The sequence below is a fragment of the Mercenaria mercenaria genome, chromosome 4, assembly GCF_021730395.1.
Source record: "Mercenaria mercenaria strain notata chromosome 4, MADL_Memer_1, whole genome shotgun sequence".
NCBI classification, from domain to species: domain Eukaryota; kingdom Metazoa; phylum Mollusca; class Bivalvia; order Venerida; family Veneridae; genus Mercenaria; species Mercenaria mercenaria.
In genome coordinates, this window is record NC_069364.1 from 64,806,381 (window position 1) to 64,818,734 (window position 12,354).

At 35.0% G+C, this 12,354-nt stretch overlaps 1 protein-coding gene across 1 annotated transcript in view; it reads right to left on the minus strand.

The window, feature by feature from the left end:
* The window catches only part of LOC123552062 (receptor-type tyrosine-protein phosphatase F-like), a 56,625-nt gene that overhangs the window by 7,254 nt on the left and 37,017 nt on the right, over positions 1-12,354 (minus strand). Inside the window, exons 2-5 of the mRNA XM_053541524.1 lie at positions 10,505-10,692; positions 8,974-9,166; positions 1,311-1,469; positions 49-180 (exon numbers count right to left, since the gene is read on the minus strand). Of these exons, the coding sequence (XP_053397499.1) occupies positions 49-180; positions 1,311-1,469; positions 8,974-9,166; positions 10,505-10,692 (672 nt within the window). The remainder of the gene's footprint in view (positions 1-48; positions 181-1,310; positions 1,470-8,973; positions 9,167-10,504; positions 10,693-12,354) is intronic.

A 12,354-nucleotide genomic window follows, 5' to 3' on the forward strand; every position in this document is an offset into this window, starting at 1 on the left:
CGTTGAAACATTAAAGCCGTAAATATTCTTTTTAAAAGTTAAGCGTACCAGCTGGTAGGGTCCTGTATTGCAGTGTTGCATCAGATGTTTTAGCACCTACTGATGTAGCGGCTGTCACAGTCACACTGTAGCTCCAGTACTCTTCTAAACCCTGAGCAACGAAGCTTCTTGTGGTAAAACCTTGAATGAAACAAGTATTACACGTTAATTATCACCAGGCCAGGTAAATAGCACATATGACTTTACGTACCTATTAATGTTACAGCTGTTAAAAGTAACTATTCGAAATAGATGTAAATTGGACAAAAAACTTATTTTTTCTATTTTTTTACTTTATAATAGCAGTAATGTGGACTATAAGAAGCTTTCACTGGTTGAAGGTATGGATGGAAACATCTGACTCGAGTATAACTATTACGGCGGTAACTAGTAAGATATTTCTATCCACACCTTCAGCTAGTGAGATTCTTTCTCTTGCATGCTGTATCCTCCTTGTAATAGAAGAAATAAAAAGTTTAAAGCTTTTATTTTAAGCATTAATTTATTATAGTAGCGCATAAATGCACGCATTCAGTTATTAATTACAGCATGAGATTAACCTTACACCCGAGGTGTAAGACGAGTTTTTCCAGGTCTGGACCAGTAAAAATCCTGGGAAGTCCTGTCTTGGATACAAGAAATGTTTTCTTTGAAGCGTAGGAATGCTTTTTAATATTAAAACTGTACCAAGTATAAGCCATTTAATCACGGAATGTTTTGTATATTTTCTATTTACACTTTGCTATTGAAAATTCGTTGAATTCAATCACACTCGCCAATACAGATTATAAGTTTGTCATGTTTATTTTTAAGATGATGTGGTGCTTACTCTGTCTAAAAGACTTATATTTTATATTTTATTTTAGCAGAATTATTTTCTTCTGTTTTTGTATACCTTTTAAAACCTAATACTGTAGGCAATTGGACTAGGAGTTAGTATACAAACCGTTTATTTTACTTGCCCAAATTTTCAAAATACCGATAATCACCGATACTGATTATTTGCATGCTTTTAAATAAATCATAAAAATATGTTAAACAATTACCACGATTAGGAGTTAAGGCTTTTAAAAAGAATTATCAATATAATTATACAACGGAAAAGCAGTTACATAACTTTCATCGTGAAAATTTCTCTTGTTATGTTTAGCTAGGACGTTCTGACTGATATATTTTCAATAATGTTAATTCCCGGTTCATTTCAGCAATGGGTGAATATTCTTCCTTAGAAAAAAATGAACCAGTTATATAAGTTTATTAGTATGCATTACCTTTTATTGAGAATTCTTTTGTTGTAGCTGGTTTATCAGCATATACGGTAATTGTGAAGTTGGTCTGTCCGGGTCTAGGTTCATCCATCTCCCAAGACACTCTAAATGATGTGGTTTCAATATCACTTACTTCCACATTGTATGGAGGGCTCTGTGGAGCTAGGAAGAAACAATCTACCATTTTACTGATAAAAAAGATTTAAAAAACCTTGTTAAAAAACACAGATGGTCCCAAGTAAGACTATTCTAGATGAGTATTCAAATCTATTTCGAAAGTTAAAAATGTGGTCCGAATTTCTATGCTGTTACTTCAAAACCGAAAAAGTAGGTCAGTTTGTCAAGATTACGACTATTCAAGATGAGTATTGACACCTGTATCAAATATTATACTTAAGGTTCAAATTTAATTGCCACTGCTTCAAAAACAAATAAGTCTATGTATAAAAGGATCACCTTGGCCTGGCATATAATTTTTATTGACCCCAGGGTCAGGATTTGTACAAGCTTGGTAGAGAACTACTACATCATGCAATTTACCAAATATCTGGCCTTATGGTTTCAGAATAGAAATTATTAGAAGGGACCTCCCTGTATAAGCAAATGTAAAAACTGGTGATTCCGTGTCGCAGTAAATTTTAAACCAAGGGTCATGATTTGAACAAACTTGATAGTTGACCACTAGACAATATTGAACTACTACAGCATGCCACACGTTAAATATCTAAGCTATATGGCATTTTTCGTTTAAGACAAGACTTTTTTCTTATTAAAGTCTATTTAAACCATATGCCTCCGAGGCCATTTTTAACCTAATGGGGATTAATTTGAACAATCTTAGTAACGGACTATTACATGATGCTACACACTAAATATCAAATCCCTAGATCATGTGGTTTTCACTAGGCGATTTTCAACATTTTCCCTATAAAAGATTATATAAAACATGTGACCCCCAGGGCGGGGCCATATTTGACCTTAGGGGAACAATTTGAATAATATTGGTAAAAGGCTATTAGATAACGCTACATACAAATATCAAAGCCCTAGGCATCGTGGTTTTGTAAAAGAAGATTTTCTAATTTTCCCCCTAACTAGCTCTATATAAACCTTGTGATAACGGGGTGGGACTATATGTGATCGACTAGATGATGCTACATACCAAATATCAAAGCCGTTAACCCTGTGGTACTGTACAAGAAGATTTTTTTTCCATTTAAGTCTGTATAAACCACTGCAAGTGCGGGGCCATAGGGAAAAGTTTGAACAATTTTGGTAAAGGATCCCTAGATTATGCTACATACAAAATAATAAAGCCCAAGGCACTGTGGTTTTGGACTAGAAGATTTTTCACGTTTATCCTTTCTGTTACAATGACAACCAGACTTTTATCAAACAAGCAAAACATACTTGCAATCACTGGACATAACAAAAGTCAGGTTTAAGGAGACTGAACAAATTCCTATCGTTCAGTTTCAGAATAAACAATGGCACGAGATGCGTAAAAATAGACTTACAGCATCAAAGTTTGGCGATGTTATAAATAGAAAACGGTCAAGTGAAGCAAGTGTCAAAAATTAATTACATGCAAAGATGTATCACGTGTAACATCAAACCCGCCCGCTTAGCTCAGTAGGTAAGAGCGTTGGTCTACGGATCGCTGGGTCGTGAGTTCGATCCTCGGGCGGGGCGTATGTTCTCTGTGACTATTTGATAAATGACACTGTCTCTGAAATCATTAGTCTTCCACCTCTGATCCATGTGGGGAAGTTGGCAGTTACTTGCGGAGAACAGGTTTGTACTGGTACAGAATCCAGGAACACTGGTTAGGTTAACTGCCCGCCGTTCCATGACTTGACTGAAATACTGTTGAAAAACGGCGTTAAACCCAAAACAAACAAACAACAACGTGTAACATCAAGGACATCGGACATTATGCTAGGGATTTGCCCAAAGTTCAATGCTATTTCTTGACTTCAATAGCAGGTAGTTTTATATAATGGCTTCAAATACTGATAAAAAAAAAGTTATATTCCTATCAAACTGTCACAAAAAATAATTTTATTTCATATTCGTTTTCTTGAAATTCGAATAGTTTGTAACTAAGGGTCATATTTTGGGAAAAAATGTGTATTTTTGTTAAAATAAGCATTGGCATTTAAGGCATATCTATTATGAAATATTTTAACATAATAAATAAACTTATACAATGCAGATTATCAGTTTAATCGATATTTTAAACGAAAAGGAAAAAACAAATGTGGAACAAAACTTTTGGTCCCATAACTGTAGTATAGATCTTTCCACCTGAGTGCCCATAATAACTGATGCATTGATCATAGCCTATTGTTTGTTTTCTATACATCTATTGCTAAACTGTATTTACACATGTACAATACTGACCGGGCATTATGTGGAGAATTATAATAAATATTAAATACACGCAGTGGTTAGAGGCCATACGTTGGCGTAGTTGGCCTTTTTCAGTTTAAGCGGAGGGGTGCAGGAGACTGCCTATGCCCATGTGGGTTCAGGGGTGCCTTACTTTTAGCATTATATGACACATGTTGCTCTTTTCAAGGTCCCTTAATATTGCATTTTTGGTGTGTTAAGTTTTTTCAGTTTCCTACATTATCTGTAGAGTCCTGTTGTACTGAAATTAAAGCGGCTACGCCACTGAGTCATGTACATTTAGCTTATATTTTTAATGTCTAGCAAACATTTAAATGTGCTTTCTGTTACTTAAATACAAAAAAAGAAGAAAATAAAACATCATAAAAATGCATTGTAGTAATAAAATATCGACTGGTGCAGAATATCAGTGGAACAGAACTTCAATAGCTAGTATAAACATTTATGTAGATATTCTTGTGGTGTTTGTGTTTGTTCTTTGAGGGCATTATTAGCAGTTTGGTCGGCTTTGGAATAAGTTTCAGACGTGTAAGCGAATATGTGTTATTATTATTATTATTATTATTATTATTGTTATTATTATTATTATACCAGATTTATATAGCGCCCTTTTAATGATCAATTTCATGTTCAAAGGCGCTTTACATAGTTCAAATGCAGCCATACAGGGCGCATAATTCATCCTCCAGAGCGATCTGAACAAAGGGACAGAGTGAGACAAAGCCCCCATGACAGAGAGATCAGAAATCAGATACAGGCTTGTCCGGCTAACTTAGCCTAGCTCGTTGCGAATAGCCAGCCTGGTTCTTTAACATGCCCAGTGTATAGCACTGATACACGCAAGGATTGCATGGGTTCCTGACCAGTACACCTCTAGTTGGATAGGAGACACTGAAACGCGTTTCTGAAAATTCCCGAGTAGCTGCCGGGGATCGAACCCCCGAACTCATGATTGGAAGGCCAGTGTGCAAACCACTGAGCTATCCGTCCACCGCTGGCGTTAATTCTGGGAGTCTCAATGTTAGTTCTGGGCACGCCAGTATTGGTTCTATGGGCGTAAGTATTAGTTTTACGGGCCTCAGTGTTAGTTCTCGAAGCAACAGGGTCAGTTCAGGAGTTGGTGACTGAAGAAGTTCTGTTAGAGTTTTGGATGCTGGATCCAGTGTTCTTTGGTTCGAATTAAAGCAAATGTTGTTCTTTAAATACATTCTAGGTTCGCTTAAAAGGTAAAATAAAAATGCACCAAAGTTGCACTATTCCCACAAAAGTTCGTCTATATCTCTTTGTCATGTTTAAGTTGAAGACACATATATATGTATGTGTCTAAGCCACTTGCTTGGTTCATGACTTACGACAGACGATGTTGTCTCAATCCTGATGACACTCAGTCAATAGACTCAGATTGTCAAGAGGCAGCAGACCTAATTGAAAATTCATGAAATAAAATTCATTTGCCGACACCCTGTACGTAGTTTTTTTTTTCAATTTTAAACACTTCCCCCCCCCCCCCCCCCCCCCCCCCCCCCCCTGTGTCCAAGAGCCATTTTTGCAGCAAACATTTATATAATAATTACTTACAAAGGCATGTGAAATATTTTGTTGCGTCACTGGGGAGAAAGATGCTTAAAACGTAAAAATGATTCATGTTCATATTTTAATAGAAATGAGAATGGGAAATGTCTACAAAGTCTTCTTTTTTGTTCATAAACTTGTAAAATGAAGTCGCATTTATCAAGAAATGGTCTTTAGCTATCGTTACTATGCAATTTCAGAAGTCTAGCTCTAGGTCAGTTTCTCCTTAACTGGATAGGCAATCTGAATAGGAAAATGTCCGAGATCCTTTCATATTGCAGAGATAAAAAATATAATGTAGACTAAACAAATAAAAATAACAATTGCATGATGTGTCAGTATCTCGCACAGGACTCTTAATGAATCCAAGCTGTCCTTATCTTGGAACTACCCTTTCGGGCTGTTAGAAATTAAGTGCCCATATCAATATGGAAACACTACACCCACAAAAGCAATAAGAGATGTAGACTTCTGTCTTGAAATAAGGGATGAGGAGCTGCATTAAAAAAGTCGCACTGTCACTTCTACCGACGTTGATGTTTTCACGAACAAAGGACTATTTGTAGAACGTATATATCATGACAAAAACGTTTGGGCAAGAATTTTCCCAAAGCTTGCTTAATTGTACGTCAACTAGTCGACACTATTGGTCCTCGATCCTTCATACCTTCAGAAATAAGACTATTGACGAGCAAGTAATTCAATAAGTGTATAAGAATCACTAAAGAACATATTTAACGGTCACCTGTCATTAGACATCTCAGGTTTTTAACATACACTTCATAGTTTTTCGTATGTAAAAATTTGAAATAACACACACTAATCAAGTTATATATCATCATGTATTATTTATATCATATACGATGAATTGAAAATTGCCATATGACATATCATGTGTCGGTACGACTTCAAACCCAAAACAAATGTTATGGCTCGTTTCTTAAAGACGCGCAAGAAAATGTATTCTTTTGTATTTCAATGGTCGTAATTATACATGATTCGACGAAAAAATTGTGAATTACAAGTAGCTAACTACAAACTGACAGCCATGACAATGTGTTTAATGTCTAAACATATTATTAAATAAATGTACAGTAGAGCTTCCTTTAGGAAAACGAGCCGTTACAGGCTGTGCATTAGTAAATAAATTTGCTATATGTTCAATATAAAATCAACAATCTTCTGAGAGCTGTAACATATAGCCAAGGAGTTACTAGCCTTATGTTCTTAGAGCGACTAACCTCGTGGTGTCAGACTTTTTAAAAAAAACTTTTGCTATATTCTCCTATATGCTGCATATCCGATGTTTCAACAATGTATTTCATCAAATTATGTTGAGAATCGTTGTTTTCCTAATACATTTAAGATAAAAACATTCGTCTACAATTTTGATAAGGGTTTTCCGGTTTATGAAAAAATCGGAATTCCCGTCAGCAATCTTCACGAGATTATCAATAGAGCGCAGACGTATAGGTATCGCACACTATCGTGACGTTTTGAAATAAAAATACAAGCAAAACAATAACATAAGATGAAGTCAGTACAGTGATTTCTCGTTGGCCTAGAACGGTTACGGTATCCGTATCATACTTTTTCGCGGTGTGTCAGATTCCAAGACCCATTAAATTTTGTATTTGATTGTTTTCTTCAAATCTATTCAATGAAGACAAAACGAGTTAGTAAATCTAGTTCTAACATGTTCACTAAAATTATACGTGAAAATTGACACGTAATTATGTCTAAATACACTCAGTCTTTAATATGATTTAATGTTTTATAAGCTTTTCTGTTATGCTTTTAAACATGTATGAGTAAGTATTTTATAACAACCTTAATCTTCATTTTTATAAAAGCATTGCCAAGCCATATTTTTAGGATCGATTGATTTATAGATACTAACAATTCTACGCGAAAATATGAAACAAAACAATGGCTGAACTGCCAGTTTCAAATAACTGCAGCGATCATCACAGCCTAAACAGGCAGACAGGAAGAATCAGTTAGACATAGATCAAATGGTTTTAAACGATTGTAATAGCTATCTGATCCTACTGACTCAATGATGCAAAATCCGTGGGACAAAGGCAACCCATTTACACTGTTTTGTAGGTGGAGGAAGACCCCAGGTGCCCCTCCGTGCATTATTTCATCACGAGCGGCCACCTGGGTAGAACCACCGACCTTACGTAAGCCAGCTGGATGGCTTCCTCACATGAAGAATTCAACGCCTCGAGTGAGGCTCGAACCCACATCGATGAGGGGCAAGTGATTTGAAGTCAGCTGCCTTAACCACTCGGCCACGGAGGCCCTTTTGAAAAAAATCCATGATTTTATGTAGTAGTCCAAGAGCTGGAAAATGAGATGGTGGAAAGTGGAAATCTAAAAAAAAGTGCATTATTCTGGGAATTTCCTCATTTTTTGCAGTTGATTTTTTAAGGTTAGGGTTAGGGGTCGGGTCAAGGCCAACCATTTGGTAGCTCTACTTGGGTGCCATCGAAAAATCCAGATTAGACAAAAAAAGACTTCAAGTTCGAGCTTTGACTGTTTCTTTGGTTACTACTATGTATTTTAATACCGGGGTCATCATTTAAATTTTCAGGATTACCTAAACTTTATTTTTCTTATGCTGCAGGTGGACTTATTTTCTTAGTATAAAATAATGTCGACACCGGTATGGGGAGCGTTTATTATATTTTACTGTTTTACCAGTTATTCCCCTTTACTTAATAGGGCCTATTTCAGCGCAAAGAAACGAATTTAGTTTGGCAACATACAATTGAAATGACTAAAATGTAATTCATATGACCAATCAAAATAAAGTTGAATATAGGAATAAGAAGTTTATCAGTGCCATTTTAAGCATACTTAAAATGACAAAGTTAGCAAAATAAAATCTTAATGATAATTAAAATAGCTGCAAGTCCTTTAATTTAATTTTGACTCAACGGTTTTCATATTGTTGGCATAGTTAGCAAAGTGAATACTTAATTACTATCAAGATATCTGCATATCAAATCTTATGACTGAATTAAAGCAACATTGGAAATTAATAAGCATATTAAAATTTCAACAACTGTAATGTGTGAAGAGGCGGATATCCCCTTCCATAACAGAGAGTATATGCGCTTTATTCATGTGTTTAAGAAATTCAAAATTGAGCATAGCTATTTACTGTCCTTTAACGTTTAAACACTGTATGTCACATACTTTATTATTAGCACGCACCCTAAATTTAAATATACTATTTCTAGAATCATAACCTTGCTGGTATTAGTAAACGAAAACACTAAAACTCAGGTTCAGAAATTTTGTAGCTCCTTAGCAGGAGTTTCAGGATGCCTTTTGAAGCAACACAAATGTCTTTGAAATTTACTTGTCCGATCTAAACTGTATCCAGGCAGATATGTCTGTGCAAAAGTAATCTTGAAAATCGGTTGGAATTCTTTGCGCAGTCAATGTCAGAAACATTTCATGTAAAGTATGGTTCAATGATACTTCTGTGTTGTTTTTATAAGAGTATTCTAAAACTACTTAAAAAACTAGTTACAAGAAATGGAGTCAATTGCGTTTAAGCGGTACAGTATAGTATTGTTTATATACATCTACTTATGCACCAAACCAGATTTAATGTCACTCAACACAAAAGTGCTATTTTTGAAAAACGAAGTGACTTAAGTTGTACCTTCTTCTAGAGTTCTTTCTGTCTTGTTAGCAGGATATCCTCTTCCTCCATCATTTATAGCAGTAACAGTCACAGTATAAGCAATATCTGGGTTAAGGGTTGCGAGATATGACAACTGACCTTCTAATTGTTGCTTAGTCTTGTCTATCGTTGATCGAACTGTAAAACTGCACAAACCATTCAAGTTTGAAATCTGAAATAGTAAGCAATTTTCTATTTATACTAGCGACGTTCAAAACTTATATTTTACTTTTTACTTTTTTTTAAAACAATTTATTGATAGCTCATCAATCTGGTATAATGTGAAGAACTCCATCTATGCATTTAATCTAGTGACTTCCAAATCAATATTTAAGTTACCATTTATTGTCAAATAATACCTGATTAGTTTCAAACTTTTATTTCAGATTATGCCTTTTCCCACATCTAAATATTGTAATGCAGCAGAATTACTAAAAATGAATTTTAACACTTTACGCTTTGTAATATATTCGTAGTATCTACTGAAGTCCTCCGTTATCCGTTACATCCACTGGATGCACACGATAACTTAATATATAGCGTTTTATTTTCTTATAAAGGTGTCATTTCTGAAGTCTGTAACAGTAAGTATCACTCACTGAACTTTTACAGTGATGGTATCAGTGTTTGTATTCTAAAATCACAATGAATTTTCTTTGATATCTTAAACAAGTAAAAAGTAGTTATGCACCTTTGGCTTAGTGCACGATACATTATTCACTGCTTGATCTGTTACAGGGTTTTTCATGAATTTCAGCTTAAGTTTGCTATATCTATTATAAAACACATCATTCTAGGGTATCCAAACTTGACAGAAGAATCTTTTTTTTTATCTAAAAATACCTTTAATTATGTCTGTTCTATGACTAAATATTTGTTTCCATTGTAGAAATCAGGCAAAGTCATTTTTTTATTTATTTTGCAAAGATTTTGCACAGAATTGCCAAAATATCCATTTACTAATAACGTCCAAATTAAAAACAATAGAAATAAATCATGTAAAAAATGTACAATGGAAGTATCTCATCAAACATTTTTTCACTGTAAATGCAAATTTTATTACGATATTTTTAACGTTTTAAAGAATTCCTATCAACACTCTCGGTGTTCTCCAGAATGATGCATAATATCAGTTGTTTTGCCATACATTTTACATAAAACTTGGGTAAAACATTGTTTCATTGTACGATAACGGTGATCAATGATTAAGCAATGCGTTATATACTTGCCCGTCTAACAGGCAAATATAAATGTTTTTCAGTCTTCACCAAAATAAAACAATGTACTACTTCTTTTGAATATTTTCATTAAAGTAGAAAAAACAGGTATGCTTGTGATTTCTAAATCTATAATTGGCTATGACTGTTTTGAAAACGATATATATTAATTTTACTCCTAAACTTTCAAAGATTTATACATTACAATGTATTATTTGCTGTTAATGATATAATGACAGTGTTTTACGGCCATAATAAATATAAATAGAAAAGAAAAAAGAAATAACCATCACCTGAAACCTGCCAGTACAGTCGGAACATCTATAGATAATCTCTATCACACATTTATCCTGATCATCCTTAATCTGTAGAACATAACCATAGTTCTCTGCACTGTATGTTTCTGTAGGTTTCATCCAGGAAATATCAAAACTACGACTTGTAACATTAGATATGTCAAGCTTCGTTGGTGGCTCTGACACTGCAAAATATATACCAAACCTTAAAGTTCATGTTCATTGGTTACTAACTGGTGTCCAAGTTTCTGCATGATTGACTGACATGATTTAAAATGAATACATAAGCAATTTCTAAAAAAACTTAAACCTTGACGTTCTTTGTTAACTGACCTGCTTAAATTGAAATGCTTACTCTGATAGACAAATTGAAGTAGCAATCAAGGATTATGCTGTCATAGTCTTACATATTTATGCAGCCAAGCCAAGAACCCTTGATAACCTTCTGCCGCTTTATATTGATTGTAATGGCCTTAAGTGCAAGTAGTCTCGAAGTGTAGATTGATTGTCATTTCCACTAGGATCACATAATAAAAGGAAGTCATTCTATCGTGATTACCTGACACACTTGAGTTATTGAACAGAATCAGGTCCTTTAGACTGACTCATCACAAAAACAACAAGAACTGTCTGAAAGACAGCGCGCTCGACTACTAGTGCCAGTAGAGAAGTGAAAAAGGCAGATTACTGGAGAAGTATGTGAGCATGAGAGAAGCATGTGTCTACTAGGGGGTGGGGGGGGGGGGGGGGTGGAAGCGTAAAGGTGTGCCAAGAAGCGATGATGAGTCAAGTTATGGAGTGAGAAAGGAGCAATGACTATTCTCCTTTGTCAGGTTGAGGTGTTTATTTATTATACCTAATTTGTATATCGCCATTTTCATAAAAAGCTCGTTCTTCAAATGCGCTTTACAAAGGCAGTCAATCAGGGCGCCAAATACATCCAGTAATGGAGCGATCTAACCAGAGGGACACACTATTGTTGATTGGAACTCACTCCCTGAGAACATTTCTCTCTTGGAGCAAATTAGTTCAGCCAGACAGTCTGCCGGGTTGAACATGTGTACCCATAGAAACCTGCTGTTTTTTTACCTATATTTTTTAAACTGTATATACTCCTTCTTTTATTCTTTAATTCTTTTCTCTCTTTGTCAGTCGATGCGCGTCAAAGTCTATGTCCTCGCAAGATAGATAGACGGATTGATAGATATATGGATGGATGGATAGATGGATAGATAGATTAAGTTCTGTCTAGCTTTTTGCGGAAAGATAATCTGGTTCTTTAACGTGCCCGGTGTATACCACCGATACATCCGAAACCGTCTTTCCGGGGAAGAACCAGCACTGGCCTTTTAGTTAGGTTCGGAGACGCTCAGAAAGTTTTAGTGCCTGGACCAGGATTCGAACCCCGGACATCTGGATTGACATTCAAACGTGTTAAGCACTAGACCACCTATTGTACAAGTAAAAAGAGTTGGCGGTATGTAAGAAAGAATATTAGATGATAATATGAAAGTAAACGTGAATCAAATAAAAACGCAAGTGACGAGGTTGGGAAAAATCACGAGCCCTCGATACAAAAAAAGGGGTAAGTTTTTTTTGGAAAAATGTACAAAAAAATTTTACAAAAATTTAAACAAAAATTTTTAAAATTTAATTATCTTTAACTCCCTGGGGCCAAATATTTTTAATATATAAGCTGCGGCGAGATAAATTACCCCCTTTAACGCCGAAGAACATTTTCGGGATTTTTAACACAATCTCACGGCATGCAGTAAATTTGGGAAATCATGCGGGGAAATTCATTAAAAATTAAAAAAATTTTTAAAATAAACTTACAAAAACCTTCG